Source organism: Lutra lutra, chromosome 11 (assembly GCF_902655055.1).
Source record: "Lutra lutra chromosome 11, mLutLut1.2, whole genome shotgun sequence".
NCBI classification, from domain to species: domain Eukaryota; kingdom Metazoa; phylum Chordata; class Mammalia; order Carnivora; family Mustelidae; genus Lutra; species Lutra lutra.
The window spans coordinates 58,607,745-58,633,175 of record NC_062288.1 but is presented as its reverse complement, the minus strand read 5'-3'; the positions used below and the strand labels follow the sequence as shown (position 1 = coordinate 58,633,175).

Below are 25,431 nucleotides of genomic sequence, written 5' to 3'. Positions count from 1 at the left end.
ATAAATAAAACCTACAAATCTTTACTGAAGACATTCATGATCTGTGCTATGGTGCCCTCTATTGAACACAAAGACTTATAAAGGGGTGTGTGTGTGTGTGTGTGTGTGTGTGTGTGTGTGTGTGTAAGAAACTAGTGTTTCCATGGTTTCCATCCTTTAAAAAAAAAAACTATACTATTCCTTAAATTTTTAAGAAATAGAAAACTGTAGGGGCACCTGGGTGGCTCAGTGGGTTAAAGCCTCTGCCTTCAGCTCAGGTCATGATCCCAGGGTCCTGGGATCGAGCCCCGTGTTGGGTTCTCTGCTCCGCAGGGAGCCTGCTTCCTCCTCTCTCTCTCTCTCTCTCTCTCTGCCTGCCTCTCTGCCTACTTGTGGTCTCTGTCTGTCAAATAAATAAATAAATAAAATCTTAAAAAAAAAAAAAAACAACCTCTGCCTTCGGCTCAGGTCATGATCCCAGGATCCTGGGATCGAGCCCCGTGTTGGGTTCTCTGCTCAGCAGGGAGCCTGCTTCCTCCTCTCTCTATGCCTGCTTCTCTGCCTACTTGTGATTTCTATCTGTCAAATAAATAAATATTTTTTAAAAAAGAAAAGAAATAGAAAACTGTAATACAAAAGTCTACACTGAAAGGTATATATAGTTATATTAACAGGATGAATTCAGTAAAGAAGGAAAGCTGTCTCCCATCACGATATGAATCAAACATAAATTAGTAGGACTGCCATGTTTATAGCTGGTGACTTACCAACACTTTGTAATTTTAGTCTATAACTTTCTTTTTCCATAACTATTCATAGAAGAGACTTACAATTTACAATTAGCCAGGGGGGAAAAATCCAAAAGGGCAATTATAGCCAAGATCGAGAGAAAATGCTTGTATTTGAAAAATGTCACCATCATCCTGACCAAATTTAGCTAGCATTTAAGAGGTCCACTAATTATAAACTTGCCAGTTCCTGGAATTAATAGTTGCCTCCACCTTTCCTATAATTTCCTTGTCTATAAAATCAAGATGATACCCAATTCCTAATATTATTGTAGGAATGGAGATAAAACATGTAAAAAGCTAAACACAGAGCAAGTGTTCAATAAATGGTATGACTTATTATTTGGTGCCTAGTCAAAGAAACAACTTCCCAACTCCTTTATAAAGACTGGCCTGGATATGTACTTTGTTATTAAAGATATATAATTTCACCTTAAGGTAAAAAAACAAATATATACTTATAAACACACATATGGGCAGAGACAGCAGCATTTTGTTTCAAAGGGTTTGAACATACATACTGTTCTCGGTTCATAACTTCAAAACCTCCATAAAAACCAGATTTGAAAAATACATGTTAAAAATCTACAACACAAGCATATTTCCCATTTTAATGTTAGGGTGTCTTCCCTCTCAAGTTCCTAAAGTTACAAAAAAATCAAAGTGTGGGCTATTGATAGTGACCTTCCTTAATGGGCAAGTGAATGGGGCCTTGGGGGTATGTCATGCTGGGGTCAGGACCCAGAGCCGAGAAGGCAGAGCTGCACGCCGTATCCAATTTCCCCAAGTGGGCTGGGGCTGAGGGGTTCCCAGGGGGGCGAAGACCTGCAAGGTTGCTACTTCTACACAAACTGGACAGAGAACAGGACCTCCAGGCGTCAGAATGTGGGGGGCACAGAATAGAGGGTCAGGAGGACCTGGAGCAGCCACAGTGTCTACACCATTTAGGTCAGGCTTCAATCCAAACGGTGGTAGTACAGACTCCTTGCTTTCTTCAAGTTCCAACCATGTAGAAGGATCAGCTTTTGTCTTCAATGTGAACCCCATCAGCTTGGGGACTAGCGTTCACACACTGTAGTGGAACAAATAACGACACCAGGGAACTTGGTCTGCGCTCCATGACTGCATTTCTGGGTGACCATCCAGACCCAATTTTCCCCTGACATGGATACAGTACTTCCCCACCAGAATGGAAGCTTCTAGAGAGTAAGGATCTGGGTCCACCGTGTGTGGTCGTATTTCCCCAGGACCCAGCCTGGCCCCAAGTAGACAATAAATAGGTTTCCAGCATCCTTTCCAAGTGTCGTCTTAATGACACAACCCACGAGGTCAAGCAGCACCTGCGTTTCATGATCGCCCTCTTTACAGCAACCTGAGGCAGGACACAAGAATCAAGGAGCTTTTCTGAGGTTGGGTAGCCAGAACAAACTTCGGAGCTGTGATTCACGGGAGCCCGGGAACCCAGCCCCTCAAGCTCCTGATCCAGGATCCCTTCTGCTAAGGTGTCCACATCGAACGAATGCAGTCCACACACAGCCAAGTGGCACAGTTGGCAAAAATAACCAAGCCCAAGCCTGCCCGCTCCGCAGCCAAGTGGCCCCACTCGGCCGTTAATTTGGTAGATCAGCTGTGGAAGGAAAGGTCGTTTTCAAAACAGCGACGTAGGGGCGTCTGGGTGGCTCAGTGGGTTAAAGCCTCTGCCTTCAGCTGAGGTCATGATCCCAGGGTCCTGGGATCGAGCCCTACACCGGGCTCTCTGCTCAGCAGGGAGCCTGCTTCCTCCTCTCTCTCTCTCTCTTTCTCTCTCTCTCTGCCTACTTGTGATCTCTGTCAAATAAATAAATAAAATATTTAAAAAACAAAACAAAACAGTGGAGTGATTCCTGGTCAAAAACACACGCCCGGTGCTTAACTCACAGTATAAATACAGAGACACATGCTGTCCTTTGACCTCCAATAAGGAGACTTCTCCACAGAAGACAAGCAGCTTCCCAGTGCCAACAGCGACTGCAGGATGGGGCTGTCCCCGTCCAGGCCTCGCTGCCAATGGCCAGTCTGTGGCTCCCCCGAGCAGCATCTGCACTGAGAGGCCGCTTGGCAAACTTGGACTCATGGGCCACATCTTAAGGGAGACGCCATCAGCCACCTGGGTCTCGGAGAGACAACAATTAAAATCAGAGCTGTCTCCGAAGGGAATGGGCAGAAAAAACTTGACCAGGCCATTGTTCTGTCATGCCTGTGATATCCAAGAGAATACCACTGTAACAGATCCTGAGGACTTGGCTCACTTAATGGGTTCTTCTGGTCTCTTGTCATTTTTATTTCTCTGGCTTCTTTTTCTTTTCTGGCCCTTCCTCAATTTATAATCTTGGATGTTTCTGTATGTCTCCATGACCCCTTCCAAAGAAAGACACTATATCAACCTAATGGAAATAAATATTAATATTCATGTGCATACTTAATATCCAAATCCTTTATGAGTGAGCCATATGGGGAGAAGGCAGTATATTATTTCAGGTTAGCTCTAAGGGACCATGCAGTGAACGCCAAAGGACATTACTTCAGATCCTGAAGTCAGTAGAAAAAGAAAGGGAGCTTAGGAAACTGGGCCCTGCCTCTAACCAATAGTCATATGACTCAGCCCATTTCCTAATCCATAAAATAAGAAGTTCGGAAAATTAGCTCAAAGCTATTTCATGTCTAAGTGGATTAAAATAATAATGGTCAAAACCACACAATACATGCCGAAGCGATGTGCGTGCTTTACTGTCATCAACTCACTTACTCCTCTCAACAACTTACAAAGCACATACTATTTTTTTTTAAAGATTTTATTTATTTATTTGACAGAGAGAGATCACAAGTAGACGGAGAGGCAGGCAGAGAGAGAGAGAGAGAGAGGAAAGCAGGCTCCCTGCTGAGCAGAGAGCCCGATGCGGGACTCGATCCCAGGACCCCGAGATCATGACCTGAGCCGAAGGCAGCGGCTTAACCCACTGAGCCACCCAGGCGCCCCAAAAAGCACATACTATTATTAACCCCATTTTATGGATGGCAAAACGCAAGCACAGAGCAGGTGAAACACTTGCCCAAGCCCAGCCAATAAGTAGCAGAGCCAAGATTTGAACCCAGGAAGTCTGGCCTGAGTGTCTGAGTGCAAACAATGTGCTGTTTCACTGGATGGGTATTCTAGCATTCCAGAGTGGGAAAAAGAGAAATTACAGTAGTGCAAATTAGAGTTACTTTAACTGCAGTACCTACCATCAGCAAGCAATCCAGAGTTAATAACCCAGACTATTCAAACACCAGTAACTACTCCCTTATAAAACACTCCCTCTGGGGCGCCTGGGTGGCTCAGTGGGTTAAAGCCTCTGCCTTCAGCTCAGGTCATGGTCTCAGGGTCCTGGGATCGAGCCCCACATCGGGCTCCTTGCTCATCAGGGAGCCTGCTTCTCCCTCTGCCTCTGCCTGCCATTCTGTCTGCCTGTGCTTGCTCTCTCTCCCTCTCTCTCTCTGACAAATAAATAAATAAAATCTTTAAAATTAAAAAAAAAAAAAATAAGAGCCCAGGAAAGTATTCACTAGCAGCCCATCATGGAGCTGATTTTGGTCCATCAGTCCCAAGTGTGGTAAATACAGACAGTTTTCAAGAAGTACCTTCTTAATAAGGCACGTTTGCCTCCTGGCAAATTTTACTTTTGTCAGCTAAACTCCCAAGTAATTTGGCTCTTATTTGTAGCTTCACGGACCGTACGCACATTTATTACCAAACTCAATTAGCTCATTGTTTTCCTTCTAGAAGATGCGGTCCCGGATGTGCACTGTGTGAGATAAGCCACAAGATGGCGCTCTAATATAGGAAATGAACTACGGAGCCAGGCTCTAGATTATCATCATTAGCATTTCCGAACAGTGATCTTCTCCCCCACATAATTAGAGGACACTTCACTCATGCAAAGCACTTTGCTCACAACTGCTGTCTGGCCACAAGAGTTTCTGTGCACTTACTTTCTGAGGAAATCTTCCAAACCCTGACGACGCTGATCTACATGCTGGCGATTATTCATGTTGAAAAACAGGTTTTTAGATGGAAGTTCTGGTAGTTGTCTTGTGAGAAAGAAAAAAAAAATTTTAAATCATCAAATCAAGGTGGTTTAGTGAAAGCAATTTATGTGTGAGAATTATCATGTAACTATCAGATAGTTGTGTATGTACAATATGGCACATATAGTTACATAATAAGGATATAAGAAAATCAATTAACTTAAAGAAAAACCCATTTTTAAACATTTTTTAGACCTTTCACGGTCAATACACATCAAGCTGGGGAAATTCAAGTGGTAAATTTTGAATTCAAATGTAGTAGCTACAAAACTAACTCAAATTATATATTGCAATCAAGAAGAAAACCTACAAAACCCTTCATATATTATGTATCTTAATGCCCGACAAATTTTTAAATGTTGGCTGTAATAATAAAGTCTCCTCAGTATCCCTTATTTAAATCACTTACACCAGCAATGCATTACTTTGGAGTCTCTGCCTCAGCCACACAAATTCTCGGTATCTTCTTCGCACACAGGATGTTTTCATGGTAAAACACATGCTATTGGTCTGTTTAAAGAAAAAGAAACATTTAAGCCTCACTTAAAGGAAAAAAAAAGAGTTTTTTCTTACATTTCTAACTCACTATATATACACCCATATTCCTTTTTAATAGGATTTTTAAAAACCAAAAATAAATCTGTATGTATTTTTGTACTTTTTTTTTGTACATCCCATCTTGTACAAAACCCACCTCTGAAGACCAGTGGGGTGACATCAATGAGCAGTGTTGTCCTGAGACAAGGCAGGACCCCGCTGTTCCCTGAGTCCCAAGGTAGCCTCCCGCTCACCTATTAGTGCTTTCAAAGATGAATCATAAAAATTAAACAAATCCTGAAGTTTAAATGACCAATAAAAACTCAGGGTCGTCCCTCCCATTTTAACACCATCATTCCGTCTGTGGAGCTGCAGAAGCCTTCGGGAATTAGAGAGCCCTTCTTACAGCCCTTGACACGATACCACAAGAAGCCATCATATCCTTGATACGGCCATCAGTACAGATCACACAAATCATCAGGCATCCTGAAATCACTTTTGGCGGGGGCAGGTGGTAGGGAGGAGTGAAATTACCGCAAGAGCTGCCACAGCACCAACCCAGACATTTTCCTGCACCCAAACCATGTTTATACCCTGAACATTCTCAGCAGACTGCTTCCCCAACTTATGCCCAGATTTTCTTCTAGAACCTATCAGTGTCATTGATCTTACTTCCAATGTTCTAACTTGCTGAATGGTGGGTCTTCTCTCTCCTATGTTTTATCTTTTGTCTGCATCTTGGGAGGGTCTCCTCTGACTCTGCCGAGCTAGAAGCAGCAGCCCCACTAGAACTACCAGGATCAAGGCAGACACGCCCATCCCAATGGGATTCTCTCTGTGTAATCATGATTGTCTGACGCTGTGATCAGGATGTCTGGGGGGAGTGGGTGCTGGGGGCTGACCACGGGGAGGAGAGGCTGTGTCTACCACAGCAGCCGCTCTGGCCCCACACAGCCCAGAGTAAGTGGGGCCGGGCTGCCTGTCTGTATGCTTGGGAGCTCTTCATCCCGTGACCTCCAGGTGCAGAGGGTCACCAGGGTGTCCTGAAATCACTTTGAAACAAAAGAACGCATCCTCCTTTTCTATGGGATGTGCAAGGCAGAGTGAGGCGTGGTACAGAGGCACTAGTGTCTGCGTGGGGAACCCACATGCCAGGCCCGCTCTGATGTAGAGCAGGACACTCAAACTCCAGTTTGCTGAACGGTAAAATGGGGATGGAGGAGGACATACCTATTTCATAAGCACCTGGCAAATATTATCTATTAATACTATTATTAGAGAGTAGATGTTGGTTTCCTTCCAACTATCTTACGGCCGACTTCGGAAAAGCCACCTACGGCAGAGTCCCCATCCTAAGCAAAACAGCAGTGAACCCAAGACTGGGAAATAGGTTTCTCCTTTCTCCTTTGTGCAAACAAGAGACTGGCAAAAATCTGTCTACTGGTTTTTCAAGGAGATCTCTATTCTCTATATTTATTTCAAAATTCTATTTCATAACCTTTACATTGCCAAATGAGAAAACTGCTTGCCCCTAAGATTTATATTCTTTCAAAATCGTTATGATTCTACCACTTAATAAGCACCCAGCAGTTGTTTTCATTGGCAAATGTAAGTGACTTCGGGTCGGAGTTCTTCAACTGTTTCCGTGAAACGTATGGCACATTTCCTGCTACTCCTGAGCTTGATAAAGTTAGAAAACCTCAGAAGGCAGAAAGGTTAAGACATTTGCCTCCAAAGCAGCTACTGGTCTGAACCCCATCACCTTTGACAATATGGCAGCAAACGCACCAGATGGAGTTTGGGGCGCAGTAATGTTGTATGTGTGGATTTTAAAGCACACCAGGGCCTCACTCTAATGAGACCCTCAGGGACTAAGACTGCAGGCCGTTGACACCAGAACGGTGCCCTAACAAGGCCTGGGCAGACATCTTCTCAGTGCTCCTACCACAGAGAGGACCAGGCCACTGCAGGGAATCCTGACACCTCAGGTATGGACTCGGTCCATTTCAACTCCCTTTCATTTCATGTCAATAACATGGAAGCCAACTGGAGAGCCATCTGGTACCCCCACCAGACAAAGGTCCATCTGTAAGTCCTTCATCAGCAGGAGAAGGTCAGGAGAGAATATACTGTCCACTAGTTTAAAATTCCCAATAATGCTAAGATTTCTGAGTCACCTGGTATCATTTTCCCTTAAGGTTAGTTGAAATGCGTTAACCCCCAGCTTCTCTACCTTCGAAGCTCTATGGGTCTGGCATCTGAGTGAGGCTCAGGAGAGCTCTCCAGGCCCCTCCCCCACCCACTCCTAATCAGAAACAGGTATGGACAGTTTAGGACCAGACTATGCTGAGATCACTCATTTATTAAGCTCCTCTAAATGTATTTGCTTATTTCTGCTATCTACCAAGCCCAGAAGATCTATACATTGTTAATTTATTAGCATTTCAGAGAAATGCCGCAACACAATCAAATAATATTGGAGGAACCTATCATTTCTGGCACAAGACAGACATTTCTGGAATCACCTTACGCTATTACCTAGCAGACAAAAATCTATGCTTTCATTAATCCCTGAGGATAATTAAATTTCACATCTACCATAAAGTGTGATAAGGACCAACATATTTTTTAGAGGAAGTTAAAAAGGTAACTAAAGAATTTCATTTCATTTTCAAATGCTTAGTCTTACATACTCATGTTACAGTTTTCCACACAGAATGCATATCTGGTATGACTTTATGAGTAAAAAACCAAAGCAAAATCAAAATACAAGGTATACCCTGGCAGTGGCCTTCCATGCAATCAACAAAAAAGCAGTTCTTAAAAAAAGGGGGGAGGGTTTATGGCTGATGCTTGGGTTCCAACGACCGATTTAACTATTCACAATGGGAAATTAAAGGTGGTTAAATTTTACTTCACTTGAACTATATAGTCACAGATAAAAATCTGAGTCTATTTCCATTCTCCCAAGAGAATTCTGGACTAAATCAGATGGGAAAAGTGACTATCTTCATGATCAGCAGCCAATAAACTATCACTAGCCTGCCACTGGTCTTTGCAAATAAAGTTTTACTGGAACACAATTATTCATTTATGTATCGTGTACGGTTGCTGTCGCCCTGTAGCAGAGGAACTGAAATGTTTCAAGAGCAAATACATGGCCCACAGAGTGGAAGATATTTACTACCTGGATCTTTATAAAAACAGTCTGCTGACCCTTGTTCAAGTTGATCACAGAAGGCCACACACCACACAATGTTACTTGAAAGATTATAATAAAGTATTACTTCCAAACAAAGTACATCATTTCTAGTTATTTACTGACATTAATTATTCGGAATCTAGACTAAGGCAAAATAATTACACATGTTCATTTCCTCCTTTCCTACTCTCCATATAAAACCACCACACATCAGTTTTCCAGAGAGCTCTACATCCTTGCAAAACCTAAGATTTATCAGGCAATATATTACCCAGAAATATGCTATAACAGATCATAAAGAAATACCATTAATGAGCTATAAATACTCTTTACCTGTGAATTTTAGATGTATTCACATATTCATACATGAGGGCAATAAACATTAAAATATTAATATTAGCGAAGGTACAAGAAGGAACTCAAATGAGGAATTTTCCAGCTTTAGGAGCCCTCTGACTACTTTGTTTGAGAAACAGGCATTACTTGTAATCTTTCAAATCCAGCTGAGTTAGGAAAATCGGTACAAATTTCAAGTATAAGAGATGCATACCACCTAAAAATTGCTATGATCTCTGTCAACATTGACTGCATACTTACATGAATACATATCTCATAGTCAATATAGGAATGCCAAAAGTCCTCTTTCTGGATCCGAGGATCTCGAACCCAGACGCTTACAAACTCCTGTAAGGGCATCATAAACAAAGAGATGTCTTTCAGAATCGCGAGCAAGGCTGGAAAGAGCAGAGGGAAGTGATGGCACAAAAACAAAACTGAAATGAGCTGTGGTCATGAATTCTTTAAAAAAAACAAGAAGTAGAGCTAATGAATCAGGCACCACAGGAAGTCCAAAGGCACTTTTGCCACAAATGGAATTTTTTAAATAATGCAAAACCAAGCCAGGTGCCCTGCTCGGTAGTCTTACAGGTTATGGGATGGTAAGAAAGTGTACTCAGAAATTAGGCTGTCATTTTTAATCATGAAAAATACGTTCACATTTTTCTCAAATCTTAAAAGCAGCCATTTCTTACTTTCTTCATCTCTCTACATGAAAATGAAATCACTCCCTTGAACAAAATATAAAAGAGTAGCAAAGGTCATATGAAAAGCAAGCAATGGGAGATGAAAATGACTTTGTGTAGGCAGCCAAGCTTCATGAGAATAAGCAACGATAACTTATTAAGAGAAGGATGAACACGTTTTACCCCATGCTTTTCTATTTTTAAAAATATATTTTCCCCATAGTAAATCATTTCATCTTCATAATAACTTCCTATTATAGGTAAAAGTTAGCGATATTAAAAAAAAATTCACGGCAGATAATCTCGTTCCTTTTTAAAGAAATTAAGATTTGGAAATACAGGATAAAGTTTAAAACAGAACACTTTCCAAAAAGTGCTCTCTACTAAATAAGGTTAGTTTAAAAATATGAAAGCATGTACAACAAATGATCATGTATGGCATAATAAATTTTGAATTATAATTTATTCACTGGGTGATCATAAATTTGCTAAATGAACGAATTATTTTATTTAATTTAAAGATTTTATTTATTTCAGAGAAAGACCGTATGAGAGAAAGCGAGCATGCGGTGGGGGGGGGGAGATAAAGGGAAAGGGAGAAGCAGACTCCCTGCTGAGCTCAGAGTCTCCCAACCCTCCCAACCCCCCCAACCCCATGGGGCTCAATCCTCCCCCGATCAGCCCTGAGATCATGACCTGAGCCAAAATCAAGAGTCATCATTCAACTGAGCCACCCAGGCACCCCTAAAGATTTTAAGTAACCTTTACACCCAGCATGGGGCTCAAACCCAATGCCCCAAGATTGAGAATTGTGTGCTGTACCGACTGAGCCGGCCAGGAGCCCCTAACTGAATTTAATTTTAACCATTTTAACTTTTCATCTAAAAACAGTGCATCGAAGCTGAAATTCTAGACATTTGTTACTGCCCTGTTTTAGCACATCTGAGAGGCAGGCTATGAACATTCCAGAGCAGAAGCAGAAGGGAGATTATGGTGTTTTCTAGGCAGAGCACCTCCATTCTGTCACACAGATCATAAAACGGGAATTTTCCAGTACAGAGGGTTTTTTTTTTAAAAGGTAAAAAAATAGTTCACATTCCCTTTTGCCACCTATCAAGTGTCACCTTCTAAGGCAACATACACTTTGTTCTTGAATTTGAGACTTCTGCCCCACTGCCCACCCTCAGTCTACAGGGATTATAAATTAATCTTCCCCAAATGAAATCTTTTCATTATGTATTTTTAAAGTCATTTAGAAGACAGATAATAAAAATGAGATAATAATATAGTGATGCTCTAAACATTTTTGGCCATTATTTCTCAAAAGCCCATGAAAGTCTAAGAGAAGCCGCCCAGAGAAACTGGAACAAAATCCGGGCACGATGCCTGTGTCTGTGCACATTTCATCTCTGTCTCCTGTCGGCGTGCATGTTTAACTCACTTCCCCGAGTGCTCTGCACACACCTAGAGTTCTTAGAAGGAATGAACCTGTCATCAACGAATCAATAAACAGAAGGTCAAACAGGTTAGGAAGAGAAGACCAGAGTCCAGAGTAGACCACACTTATCTTCCCAAATCTCTACCCCCCAGGCATACACTCAGGGCTGCCTTCTGACTTCCTGGGCTCTGGGTACTTTTGCCTTCCTGGGCCCTATCTGCCACAAAAAAAAAAAAAAAAAAGGATTAAAAATCATACTTTATGACTATACTGACATGAAGATGACTATATTGTTATATAATAAAACTTTCAGTTTGATCTCAAAGTGCATATTATTTTTCCGATTTTAAAGGAAATTAAAACATTTTCCTGGCCCCCTAAAAGCATAGTGGGCCCTGGTCACCGCTGTGCCTGTGGAGAGTCAGTGGAGCCCACACTGAGCAAGGCAGAAGGCTGGTAAGAGAGGCCAAGGTTATCCTGTTCCACCCCTCCCGGCCCCGCCAGCCAGAGGCACCCAGTCATCGGGTCACAGGGAACCATGTGCCCTCACAGGGTGCGGGCAGCTCCATTTTTCCACTGGAGAGGCAGGAGTGCTTGAATAGACCAAAAGGAAAATTAAGTATTTCCAACAGCTGAATGTTCTACATGAACAGCAGAAGACATGTACCTGTTACCGAAACAGTGGGGCTTTACACAAATGAGACAAAAGTGAAAAGAAAAGGAAACCCACTTGTCAACATGCCACAAAATTGTGATTTAAAAAAAAACAAGAAAGATTCTGAACTAAAACTACAAAACCCACAGTTACTACAGTATCACAGAACCCCTGAACACTTGACACACTATTCATTGACGATGGTGGCAATGACAAATAGTTCTGAAAAAAATCAGGGCTTTTTTCCCCCTGTTTGGTTGCAACCGACCAACTGTGAACTTGGAAGCTTTGAGTAACATGTCCCTGTTCACGGAAAGAGCACTGACTTATGGTCACAAGACTAGAGATCGTTTACCCACTTTCTAAATTATGAACTTATTCATTGAACCTCTGTTTCCACATCTGGAAAATGGGAATAATGCCTGTTCCAACCTCTCTCAATTGTTTGTTAGGAGTATCAAATCAAAAAACACTGCTGAAAATGCTGGGAAGTTGTTCATTTAGTGCTATGTGAATGGAGGGGTGCCTGGGTGGCTCATTGCTTAAGCGTCAGACTCTTGATTTTCACTCAGGTCATGATCTCAGGGTTGTGGGACTGAGCCCCATGTCAACCTCCTCGCTGGGCATGGAGCCTGCTTAACCTGCTTAAGATTCTCTCTCTCCCTCTGCCTCTCCTCCCCACCCACACCCTTCACCCCCACTCCTTGCTTATGCTCTCCCTAAAAAAAAAAAAAAAAAAAAAAAAAAAGTTTAAATGCTACAAGAACATAAAGTATTATCACAAAGAAAGGAAAATGCTTATAAACCCAAAGCATTGAGACTCTCCCACAGACACTGGCAATAAGCAATTAAGCTAACCAACTGTATGTATTTTTTAAAGTACAAACTATTAAGAACCCAGCAGCAGACACTCTAACTCTGTTAATTTCTCAGTGAAACATAGACTGACCTAAAAATTTCATAGCACTTGCTCAGAGCAAGCCCCTCCTAATATTTGTAGAAGGAATGGACAGCATAATGGCAAATTACAATAAAAGTCTTTTCTTCATCTCAGTGGGTGGGAATTCTCAGACTCTACTATTATTATTATTCATTTGGTCTAATCTTTACATAGGGTAGGGGTCTGTGGAATACATATTCTAAAACTACGCTGGGGGAGAAGACAGTCTTCTATGAACAGCAATGCATTTCAAATGCACACGCCAAGTTAACTACGGTGCTAAGACTGCAAATATTTTTTTCAATCTTGAAAACATTTCACCTGGTAGGAGAGCTAAATGTCACTATTCTTTTGTGGGTGGTAAGCTTTTCCTTTCTCACTCTCTTAAACATTGCTATGGCCCGGACGGCCATCCCCAGCTCCTGTTCTTCACACCCTGTTGCACTTCCGGGACGATGGCATCCAAGCATATGGCTTCAAGCACCCAGCATGAGCTGAGGATCTCCTCCCGGCCCCAGTCCAGTCATCTCTCCATGTACTTACCCAGCCTCTTGCCCAGGTCCCAGGAGCACAGAGTCCACACCATCTTGCTCCCCATCTCCTTTCCAGCAAGCCCACCAGAAACCCAGTTACCCCAGACTTCTCTCTCTGACTCACCTCCCAAATCCACACTGACCAAGTTCTCAAGATTCACCCTCCTTTGAACCCCCACAACTCTATCCCCCCTGCTACTGCTTTGGTTCAAGGACCACTCATCCAACACTAATGCAAGGGCTGCTGATGGATCTCTGGGCCTGTCCCCCGTTCATCCTCCACACTAAGGCAAGAATGGCCCCAAGGCACACATCTGGTGATGTCATTTTCCTGCTGAAAGTCCTTCAAAGCCTGTCCCATAACCTTCAAGATCAAGTTCAGACTCCTTAGTGAGGACAACAGTCTTTTATGTTTTTCACTCTACTCATCTCTGGAGGTCCCCCTCGATGACATGCCAGTTTGTGCCTCCGTGCCTTTGAACATACTGTTTCCTCTCCGCCTGGACTGCTGTCCCTAATCCCCTTCGCGCTTTCTTGTTGACCTCACCTTCCTCTTGCCTTCATCTTCTGCTAACTCCAATTCCTTTTTCAAAATGCAGCTCAGTCTCTGGCAATCCTCTCATTCACCCACTCTGATTAACCTGATCCTCCTCTAGACCTCTAACACCTCTGGGCCCACCGTCGGCACTGTCCCTACTCAGCATAGCTCGCTAGGCTGCCTGAGGCCCGCAGGCCTCCTCTACCAGATGCTGAGCTCCTTCAGGGGAGCATAGGACAGGAGTGGCCTGGCACGGCCAGTGCATCCCATTAGTATCATTTAATGAAGAAATGAAAGCCTGCAGGAATGAATGAACTGCCTTCAGGGAAAAAAAAATGAGATCAAACTTCAATTGAAATAAAATCCTCATCCACTTGGGTTCTTGGACTCCGTGAATTAACGATAAGTTATTTATCAGCTGGTCTAAAGTTTATCTTAATTTAACAAACCCCTTCCTCTAAGGGTATGCCAATTAACAGCATATGGCTCCATGAGCAATGTTGAAGATCTATGAGAACACACTGTTTTCGAGCACCCTGAAGAACTCCAGAAGCACCTATTTACATAGAAATAATTGAAAATCATTCTGATAGCTTCAATAACTTGGGTCCCCTAAGACCTGTACCAGACAACAATTTGTTTGCCTAGTTGGAGTTAAAATATGTACTTGAAAGTAATAAAAGTACATTTATTTTAAAATATTCTATAATTCAGATGGGCCTCCCCTCCCCCACCCCGCAATTAGTAGGAATTAGTGAAGTTTCTCGGCGCTTCCAGCTATGAATAGCACACCCAGGAAGCCAAGGTTCACCTATAATCTCTTAATTAGACGCATCCCTCACGAAGCTGCCCACCATCCTTCAAAGGAATGTTGACAGCCTGTCAGCCACAGAGGACAGCTCCGAGATCCACACCTAGAATCATATGGATTTCCTATGAAAATTGCTTCAGCAGCAGCAGTTAGTCAATTTAATAACCTTATTAAACACTTTAATGACTTCTTGGGCCTAATGACTATATCTAGTATGAAGGAAGAAGCCAGGCAGAGTAGAATTAAAAATTTAAACTAACAGATCCCTACTGTTCTCCATGTGGGAAAAGGCTTCTGAAGAAAGCGACTGCTAGACTGAAAAATCTAATTCCTGTGTTCTCTTATAATCATCGCTCTTTGATTTCGGTGCACCCTGTTCCCCACCCCCTGCCCGACACACACCACCACCCCAGGTTCAACCTTTGTCCATTTATCCCTCGACCTTGGCTTCTTTCTTTTCCTTAGCCTGGATATGAGATGAAATTAACCATAAACATAGCTGTATTGTGTGGGGCACTGTGACAAGTGTTTTACGCATGTTTCTCTTTAATCTTTACAACAATCCTAAAGGGTCAATAATATTATCATCCCATTATACAGATAAGAAAAGTAAGGCTTCTAAAGCTGAAGCAACTGGCCCAAAGCCAAATGGCCAATAGGCTGAGCTAGGTTTCAAACTCCCACCTTGCTCCAAACCTGTGCTCTAACGTATCTATCTAGCAGTTCTTTTAGCAACGGAAAATCCTAGATAATTTCCATTTTCATCGTAATTATATTATTTTGGAGGGGAAAAATTACCATCTTCGCTATTAGCTAAAATACCAGTTCAAAAAACATGGACTTCTCGAAGGCTTTCTATCCCATCCTTACAGTTCTAGCCCTAAGCACAGTGTTAGCACATAGTAAGTCCTCATGAAATGTTTAAGAATTAACCAACCAATTGATGACAAGGATGTTTCAAAAACAAAGGATGTACAGATATTGTATGATGAAAATTACAAGATGCAGCTGAAAGAAATCAAAGAAGCATATACTCCCTTTGTCTATATCTATGTGAGTATATGTCTATACCGTGTTCATGAATTGAAAGACTCAACACAGTATAGAGATCAATTCTCCCCAATTTGATCGATAGGTTTAGTGCAATTCCTGTATAAATCCCAGTTAGAGTTCTGAAGACACAGATGAGCTTATTCTAAAATTTACATGGAAAGGGACCCTAGAATAGCCAAAACAACTTTGAAAAGAACTAAGTGAGAAGAATCCCTCTCCCTGATGTCAAGGCTCACTAGATAGCTACAGTAATCAAGACCATATGATACTAGAAGAGGTACACAGATCCATGGAACAGAACAGAAAACCCAGAAATAGACCCCTACACTGGGGCGACTGGATGGCTCAGTCGGTTAAGCATCTGCCTTTGGCTGGATCCTGCCCAGGATCCCAGGGTCCTGGGATCAAGCCCCACAACCGGCTCCCTATTCTGGCAGCTAGTCTGCTCCTCCCTCTCCCTCTGCCTGCCCCCCCCCTGCTTGTGCACGTGTGTGCTCGCTCTCTCTCTCTCTCTCTGTCAAATAAATAAATAAAATCTTAAAAAAAAAAAAAATAGACCCATACAGTAATGCCCAACTGATTACTGACAAATGTGTAAAACCAATTCAATGAAGGACAAACAGCCTTTCAATAAGTGGTTCTACAGCAATGACATATACAGGCCCAAGATGACCTTCAACCTGACCCTTGTATCTTCTACAAAAATTAATTCAAAATGGATCATAGACTTAAATGCACACATAAAACTGTTAGGAAAAAAACAAGAGAAAATGTTTGGGGCCTGGGCCTAGACAAAGAGTTCTAAGATTTGATGCCAAGAGGATAATCCACGTAAGGAAATGGTGATATGCAGGACTTCACCAAAACTAAAAGTTGCCCCTGCAAAAGACCCTGCAAAGAAGCTGAAAAGACAAATGACAGACAGGAAGAAAATATTTCCAAACCACACATCCCTCAAAGGACTTGTACCTACACCCTATAAAGAACTCTTAAAACTCAACATTTTGGGAGCGCCTGGGTGGCTCAGTGGGTTAAGCCTCTGCCTTCAGCTCAGGTCATGATCTCAGGGTCCTAGGATCGAGCCCCACATTGGGCTCTCTGCTTGGCAGGGAGCCTGCTTCCTTCTCTCTCTGCCTGCCTCTCTGCCTACTTGTGATCTCTGTCTGTCAAATAAATAAATAAAATCTTAAAAAAAAAAAAAAACCTCAACATTTTAAAAAAAATTTTATTTATTTATTTGAGAGAGGTAGAGAGAGAGACAGAAAATACAAGCAGGGGTGGGGGATTGAGGGAGGAGAAGGAGCAGACTCCCCACTGAGCAAGGAGCTCCAGGCAGGGCTCTATCCCTGGGACCCAGGGATCATGACCTGAGCCAAAGGCAGACGCTTAACCAACTGAGCCACCCCTGCTCCCCTCAAAATTCAACATTTAAGAAAAAAATGAATTCAATTAGAAAAGAGGCAGAACACCCAAAGAGCCATTTTACCAAGGAGGACACAAAGATGGCAAGCAAGTGTGTGAAAAGTGGTGCCACGTCATCAGCCGTCAGGGAAACTTGGCTGGCCACCATCACGTGATACCACCGTGCCCAGCACAGGGGCTGCTGGTGGTTCTGCTCTAGCATGTTAGCCACTTTGACAGGTGTGTGTTTTTCTCTACTTTTCACTGTGGCCCAGCTTTATAGTACCGTAAACCTAACCATGTGCTCCTCATAAGAATATTTACTCAGATTACAGGGCACATGGGTGGCTCAGTGGGTTAAAGCCTCTGCCTTCGGCTCAGGTCATAATCTCAGGGTCCTGGGATCGAGTCCTGCATCGGGCTCTCTGCTCAGCGGGGAGCCTGCTTCCCCCCCACCCTCGGCCTGCCTCTCTGCCTACCTGTGATCTCTCTCTCTCTGTCAAATAAATAAATAAATAATTTTTTTTTTAAGAATATTTACTCAGATTACAGAAAGATGAGTACAGGGGACAAGGGCTAAGCAATCAGAAACTCTAGGTGTTAATGAGTATTAACTGTTCAGAGCCTTGGTAAGAACTTTCTATCATAAAAATGAAGACTTGTTTCATTTTGTGTTCGTTTTCTCAGGATATTTCTTTTTCCCCTATTCCAAAGGACATTTTACATGCTTATGTATTTAAACTAGGGACTTGTTCATTCATTCACTCAATGAAAGAGTGCTGACTCCGTCCGCACTGTTCTAAACTGGAGCGTTTAACCCATGTCTTATTCACCAGGGTTCTGTTCAGGACTCCCACGTAACAATCTTAAAACTAAAATACAGCCCATTTTACACACTACATTCTTTGCAAATAACAAGCTTAAAAGGCAGAAGGAATGTGTTAAGTAAGCTTCCTGTTTCCTAATAATAGTTATGACAAATCACCTAAAAGACATACTACAAGGGATATTACTTGCCACTTCAGAGCATGGAGGGTATTTAAATGCCATGCTCTAGCAGCTTTGAATGATGATTTTTTAGGAAAGCTTTTTATTACTGCAGGAGAAATAACAGTGGATGAGATTCACTTAGACCTGCCTTTTATGGGACTTACAGCAGTTCGTGCTGTTGCAAGCATCTTTACACAAGTAGCGGCCCAAATTAAGGAGTTACCTTTGTATCTCATAACACCTTAGGAAAAGTGTGGTGGAGAGAGTCATCTTGTGCACTAAGAAGTAACTGTCAACCTGTGTTGAACTCCACCACAGGGATACAATTGTACTCCAGTTTTGAAAACCCCTATAAACAAAAAATGCAGTTTCTTCAACAAATAAGTTGCAAAAGGTGAAAATAACAGAATAACAGACTTTAAACAATGTATTAACTAAGTGCAATGTGTGGTCTCTATTTGGATCATGATATATATATATATATGATAGTGATCATATATATATATATAAATATGTGTGTGTGTGTATGTATATATATCCCTCCCACCAATAGAATCAGAAAAACTTGAACCCTGACTATTTGATGGTATGAAAGAATTAACTCTAATTATTTAAGGTGTGATAATATGGCTTATTCCTAAGAAGGGCCATTAGTTAGACATGTGTACTGAAATATTTACAGATAAAGATACACAATATCTAGAATTTGTTTCAAAAGAATTCACTGTCTGATAGCAGGAGAAAACGGATAATGGTGGGGGGATAGTTTGGTCATGAATTAATAATGTGCTAATTGTTGAATCCCTAGGTACATAAGGGTTCCTTATATTATTCTCTCTGCTTTATGTTTAAAATTTTATAAATGAAAAGTTAAAACTAGAGAAAGTGAAAGGAAAGAAGGGAGGGAAGAAGGGCGGGGGGGGTCCTTCCAAGTAAACCGTTCCCTTTATGAAAGGGAACAAATGCAGCACTCGAAAGTGAAAGCAAGTCAGAAACATAGATCTGATCTGAAATGCTAACCATTTGTTCAGCATTTATTGACACCATTAATGTAACGATAGCCCAATACTTGTCAAGCTTAAAAAATATGATTTTTTCATTATTAGAAAAATAAAACATCTATGCAATTAAAGAAATATATATATAAAATTTCAAAAACAGATGAGTACAGCATGAAAATAAAGCCCCCTACCTACTGGACTCCCAGTTTTTTGCCCACCTAAGGCAGGACTTTTATATATTTTTTATATTATACATATATAATAGATATTTTATATCTACATTATTATATATATTGTATATTATTATATTATATATTACATATTATATATTGTTACATTATACCTATATTACTATATACATTATTATATTATTATATATTATATATATACTTTCTAACACAAATGGGAGCATAATATAAATACTGTTTTATACCTTGCTTTATTTACTGCACAATCTTTTAAAAAATCTCTAAATGAGGGGTGCCTGGGTGGCTCAGTCAGTTAAGTGCCTGCCTTCAGCTCAGGTCGTGATCCCAGGGTCCTAGGATCGAGCCCTGAGTTGGGCTCGCTGCTCTGCTGGAAGCCTGCTTCTCCCTCTCCCCCTGCTTCTGTTCTCTCTCTCACTCTCTCTTTCTGTCAAATAAATAAATAAAATCATTAAAAACCAAAACCGAAACCAAAACCAAACCTCTGTATGTGAGCATATATAATTCAGTGTGGTTTGTTTTAAGAGTGTTCATTTTAGAACAGCTTTAGATATACAGAAAAATCTCCATATATCCTACATCTAGTTTCCCCTATTATAATATCACATCACACAGGCAAGGAAGGAAGGAGGAAGGAATAACAAAACAATTCATTGTAGCGAATAGGAGAGTGCTCTGTCTTGTCACTTCCCTTCAAAGTCCCCCACATCAGAGGACCCGGGGGAAGGCCTGCTTATGGGATAGTCTTTAATGATATTCATTGGTTCCAGCCCAGTCAGTTTCCAATCAGTTTCCCAATAACAAAATCAGGCTTTCCTGGAACAAGCCCAAGAGGTTCCCATCAGTCAGCACAGGCATATCCCAAACATGTCAATGTTAAGTTTCCCTCATGTCTGTCCCTGCAGGGTCCCGTCTCCTCCCTTGGTGGCAGGGTCCTCGAGGTACCTGGAATTCCCCTGGGCGCACCTGGGTCTGCTCCAATCAGGATATCTGTTGCCACAGAGCTGAGGGATTTACTGCCCCTGAAGTGTCAATAACTGGTCGTTGCTGTCCAGTGTGAAGTATGCACACTTTGAAGAAAAACCCTTATCCTAATGGCCCAGATTTCTGGAGGCAGAATTCAGCCATCATGACCCAGGACAGCAGGGGAGATATACACCCCGCCCCCAACACCCACACACACAGAAGGGGTTTCAGTCTACCCTTCCGGTCCTATCACATAGGCAGGGCCATCCCACTGACACCACGGGAGCCTGGGGCAGAGGAACAAACCCAGTGCCTTGGAGGTACCAGAGTGTGGGACCTTGTGGAACACCGTCCAGCAGGAGCAAACTGTTTATTTACCCATCACAGAAGAGGAGCTCAATGTAGCAGGAAGCGAGGGTCTTTAGCAATGCAGAAAAAACAGACAGCTTGCTCTGGACATTGGAACATAAAGAGAATAAAAAACGCCTGACTCCACGAAAGACAGCCTGAAACGTGTATCCTGACACAGCCACCTGCATTTCCATTAGGATTCTGGGTTCTGTCTCATTAAACAGAAGAGTTGATTCAGTTGGGTCCATCTAATTATTCTTATTAAAATATGTAACCATAATATTTTAATTGTAAATTAAAGTTGCATGCATGAATGAATCTGAATTCATTTTAATTTTACAATGGCCTCATGCCAAGGCCTTTTTATGGGGGAAGATCCATCAGCTGGGATACTGCTCTCCTGGGAATCCAGACCAATGTGCAAATGGAACGTGTTTAACTAACAAGGGAGACTCTCGCTCCCTGTTCTGCTCTCTCTAGATTTATTACAATAATAAAGCTATTTTAACAAGAGAAACTCCATTTGGTTACCCACCCCCCAACATCTATTAAAAAAAAAAAAAAACCTTAACCAAACTTCTAGGCTGGAACTACCAGTTAGGTGGAACTGTGTCTCTCCCAGGCTGTCTGAATTTTAAACAAGGATGGCAAATAGGTCTCAAATCATGTGCCAATGTCAAGATTAATTAGTAAAGTCTGCTATGGGCACCGAGTGGAAAGGGGTTAACACACACTGCCTCCTTGGTCTAGATGCTAGGACAATCGGTGATATCGCATTCTGCCCTTAAATATGCAGTCAGGTGGGACTGGAGTTATTTTCACTAAACAATAACCAGGCACTAGGATATTTAAAGTCTCAGCCAAAACCTCCTCCACTGCTAACTGCAGCGACTAGAGGGTAGGTGGTGAGATGAAAATACCTTTTGTAATTGAGGCTGTAGAAAGGCCTCTTCTTGACTTCTAAGCAGAGGCCTGAGGATAAGCAGGAGTTAGCCAGTCAACAGGGAAAGAAGTCTGGGGGAAAAAAGATTATTCCAAGCAGTGGGAGAAACATCTCTGAAAGCCCAGAGGCGCCGGGTACACAGGGCGTTCAAGTCTGCAGAGCAAGGTCCAGAATAAGGAGTGAGAAGTGCATCGGGGGAGAGGGGAAGGCAGAGGATGAGTCTGAGGAAAGAAGCAGAGTCCGATCACACGGGGCCTTAGAAACCACATGTTCTAAGAGCAATGCGTTAGACGCCAGGAGATCATTCTGGCCACAGGCAGACAATGGACTGATATGTGATGAAAAGCACTGTATTACAATACAACCAGGGGCACGTGAGTGGCTCAGTCGATTAAGTGTCTGTCTTCACCTCAGGTCATGATCACAGGGGCCTGGGACGGAGTCTTGCATCAGGCTCCCTGCTCAGCGGGAAGCCTGCTTCTCCCTCTCCTACTCCCCCTGCCTGTGTTCACTCTCTCGCTGTCCCTCTCTCTGTCAAATAAATAAATAAAAATTAAAAACAACAACAACAACAAAAACCAACAATAATACATCCAGAACCTAGCCTGACTATGCTAAGCTCTTGCTGACAGAGGATAAACTTCTAAACATTTAATCTCTTTCTTCTTACTATTGTTTCCCTTTTCAGTTGAAGGACTTCCTAATTTAAAATTCCTTAATGTTATTAAGGAATTTATATAATTATTTATAATAAAGGACTTTTGGCGGCACTTGGGTGTCTCCAGTCAGTTTAGCATCCAAATCTTGATTTTGGCTCAGGTCATGATGTCAGGGTCGTTGAGATAAGGCCCCGGGTTGGGCTCCCCACTGAGCACAGAGGCTGCTTAAGATTCTCTCCTTTCCCTCTGCCCCTCCCCCGACTTGTGCTCCCCCCACCAAAGAAATAAATAAAGCCTTTAAATGACTTTTGCAAGATCAATAAAATACTTTATGTAGTTGGTTAACATTTGTGTAGCTTTTATTAATTAAAGTGAGCTTATAATAAAAATGAAGTGATTAATCCAACTGAGCAAAAAATGTAAAAAATTTAAAGTAAACCTTCTTCTAATTGGGGAAAAAAAGTTTTTGTTGCTTTCATCGGCAGTTTTTTCCCCGTAAGAGAACAACTTTCAAAATGTGCCTTTGGATGTGGTGCCTGGGTGGCTCAGTCGGTTAAGGGTCTGCCTTCAGCTCAGGTCATGATCTCAGAGTCCTCGGATGGAGCCCCACATCGTGCTCCCTGCTCAGTGGGGAGTCTGTTTCTCTCTCTCTGACTCTCAAATAAACAAAGTCTTAGAAAAAAAAAATGTGCCTTTGGAATGTGCCAGTGCTCACACACCCCCACTCCCTTGGCACAGCCTGCCCAGCGGCCAGGCCAATGTAGATGTGTAGTGAAGAATTCACTCACCCAGAGGGAGGTCTGGCCTCTGCCCTTGGCCCCTAGGGGGTGATCTCCAGGCCCCTGGAATGCCTTGCCTGACAAAAGTACCTTTGCTAGCCTGGGCTTTGGCCGCTGGACAGTCCAACAATGCAAATATGATGGGGGTTTAGGACCACACTGTACCTACTTCAACCTTTGGAGGAACCAGAGACTAACGATATTAGCCTGACCCCAGGAGGAGTGGAGACTAAAAGTCAGCCACACAGGCAGTTTGTAACCGAATCCCAGTAAGAACTGGACACCAAAGGCCCTGCCGAGCTCCCCTGTGCAAATCATCATACACAATGGTGGCAGCGTGACTCCAGCAACTCCGTAAGGAGAGGACTGAGCTGGGGCTCCACATTTGGACCTGGACCCCTCCCCAACTCTATCCTCTGCATCCCTTCCCTTGGCTCATTCTAATTTGTGTCCTTTCCCTGTAATAAAGCATAACTGTGAGTATAACAGCTGTCTTCGCAAGTTCTGTGCATCTTCTTGTGAATTAGTAAAATGGGATGGTTCAGGGAACCCCTGAAATTGTAATTAGTGTCAGAAGTGAGAGAAGTCATGTGGGGACCTACAGTGGGGCCAACTTCACAGAGAAGGGATTTCCTGAAAGAAACAGCCTGTTCCCAGTTTTATTTAATACAGAGACAGGGAAAAAGTCTTGGTATTGTATGGGGTTAGCTCTAGAGGGAGGACTGGGGGACTGACTGGAAAAGGATGCACAGTGCCTTCTGGGGTGCTGGGAACATCTGCACCTCAACCCGAGTGGGGTTATACAAGTGTACACATAAAAGATAATCTGCTGAGCTATACACACAAGATTAGGACATCTGATGCATTTTACCATACATATGTTATACCCACAAAGTTAAAAAACAAACCAAAACACTGTCTTTGAAAATGGGGGAGCCCCAAGAAATAGTAAAAAGAAAAATAAAAAAGGAAAATGGGAGAGCCCAACCTAGAATTAAACAGCAGAAGTGGGTTAGATTAATGAGGAGAATCTGAACCCAGAGACAGGGCTGAAAGACAGGATGTGGGATCTAGCAAAGAAGCTTCTGGAAGGATTCTCTGAAATGGATTTTTTGAGTTGTACAGTGTTTTAAACCTGGGCAAGGCAAACAAAGGACCATGTGGCTGTGTGCGTGTGTGTATGTGTGTTTACTCCCTAAAAGTTCCTCTGCCACTATTCAGTTTCATTAGTCTCACCTAGTGACAATGTGTGTGGTACAGTAGTAGACAGGGTAGGACAAATGAGTACTTCCAAGGAGCACGTGGGTGACTCAGTCAGTTAAGCGTCAGACTCTTGATTTCTGCTCAGGTCATGATCTCAGGATGTGAGATCGAGCCCCAAGTCAGGTGGGCGTGGAGCCTGTTTAATCTGCCTAAGATTCTCTCTCTCCCTCTGTCCCTCCCCCTACCTCTCTCTCCCTTAAAAACAAGCAAACAAACAAACAAAACTTTCAAGGGAGGGGGCTACTCAGCAAAGTGTTGGTGTGGTGATTGTCCTGCCCTCCTCCCAGTTAGCTGAAGCTCCAGAAGCTGGGACAAGAGGCCTGGGAGAACCATCAGACTGGGTTCAGGAAGGGACAGTGTTCTCTGAACTGTGTGGAACCAAGCCAACAGATTGAAGAGGCAATAAGCAAGGTAAAAGTGAAACTAATGGCAGACAGTTCCCCTGGGTTATTACCAGAGGTAGGGGGATTCACGCATGAGGCAACAGAGGAGAAAACCAAGAAAGTCAGAGGGAGGGAGTCAGAGCCTGGGAGAAATGTGAGTCACAGAACAAGATACTTTTATAAGCAGCGGGTGGGAGTGAGCTAAGAGCCAACTCAGTCACTGGAACCAAGGAACGAGGGCTGAGGACACACCACAGCTGGGGGATGTGGGGAGCGGGGGCGCTGGGGGAGGCAGGCAGGTGTTTTGTTTTTTCATTAGCCCTCCTCTAGGAGGCCCTGAAGTGTTTTGACTCCCCACCACAGACTGTTGGTAAGTGAATGAAGAACTAACTTGCAGTGAGTCAAAATGCATGGACTATTTATTTTTGGATTTGCGATGAATTACCTCTTTCTGTTGTTCTGGAAACATCTTCAGCACAGGACACAATCAATCTGAAAAATAAGATACCAATGCTCAGTGATTTGAAAGTTCCATACTGGAGCAGGTATGTTGCTCTCGGCCTCCCACCAAATCCTCTAAGAGCAAATCTCTCTGGCTACCCACAGTCTCTGGAAGATGAACCTCTGCTCCTTCTTCCCTCCTGTCCACTGCTGACCAGACCAAGGTGAACCTCAGGCTGCCTGGGGACTGGGAGCCCGAGACGTGGCAAATCCAAGGCAATTGGATGATGACAGGCACTCAGACCGGAGGGCCAGGCAGAGTCTGGCTAGAGTTGGAGCTCTGGTGAGCCAGAGGCTGGACGGGGTGGGGAACAGAGTGGCCATGAGGGGCTGGTTGGCAAGATAGAGGGAACAGAGATGCCCAGAGAGATCCACCATGGAGAACAGC

The 25,431-nt window shown here is 42.8% G+C and overlaps 1 protein-coding gene across 8 annotated transcripts in view; it reads right to left on the bottom strand.

The window, feature by feature from the left end:
- SNX10 (sorting nexin 10) overlaps positions 1–25,431 on the bottom strand; it is a 71,845-nt gene that overhangs the window by 5,657 nt on the left and 40,757 nt on the right. For 7 of the 8 annotated variants that reach the window (XM_047694945.1, XM_047694939.1, XM_047694941.1 and 4 more), the window contains 4 exons: positions 24,988–25,034; positions 9,208–9,294; positions 5,281–5,381; positions 4,776–4,874 (listed from right to left, as the gene is read on the bottom strand). In XM_047694945.1, coding sequence (XP_047550901.1) covers positions 4,776–4,874; positions 5,281–5,381; positions 9,208–9,294; positions 24,988–25,011 — 311 coding nt within the window. In that variant the 5' untranslated portion in view covers positions 25,012–25,034. Of the gene's footprint in view, positions 1–4,775; positions 4,875–5,280; positions 5,382–9,207; positions 9,295–18,214; positions 18,341–24,987; positions 25,035–25,431 lie in introns of all 8 variants that reach the window. The other variant, XM_047694947.1, reaches the window with a different exon arrangement.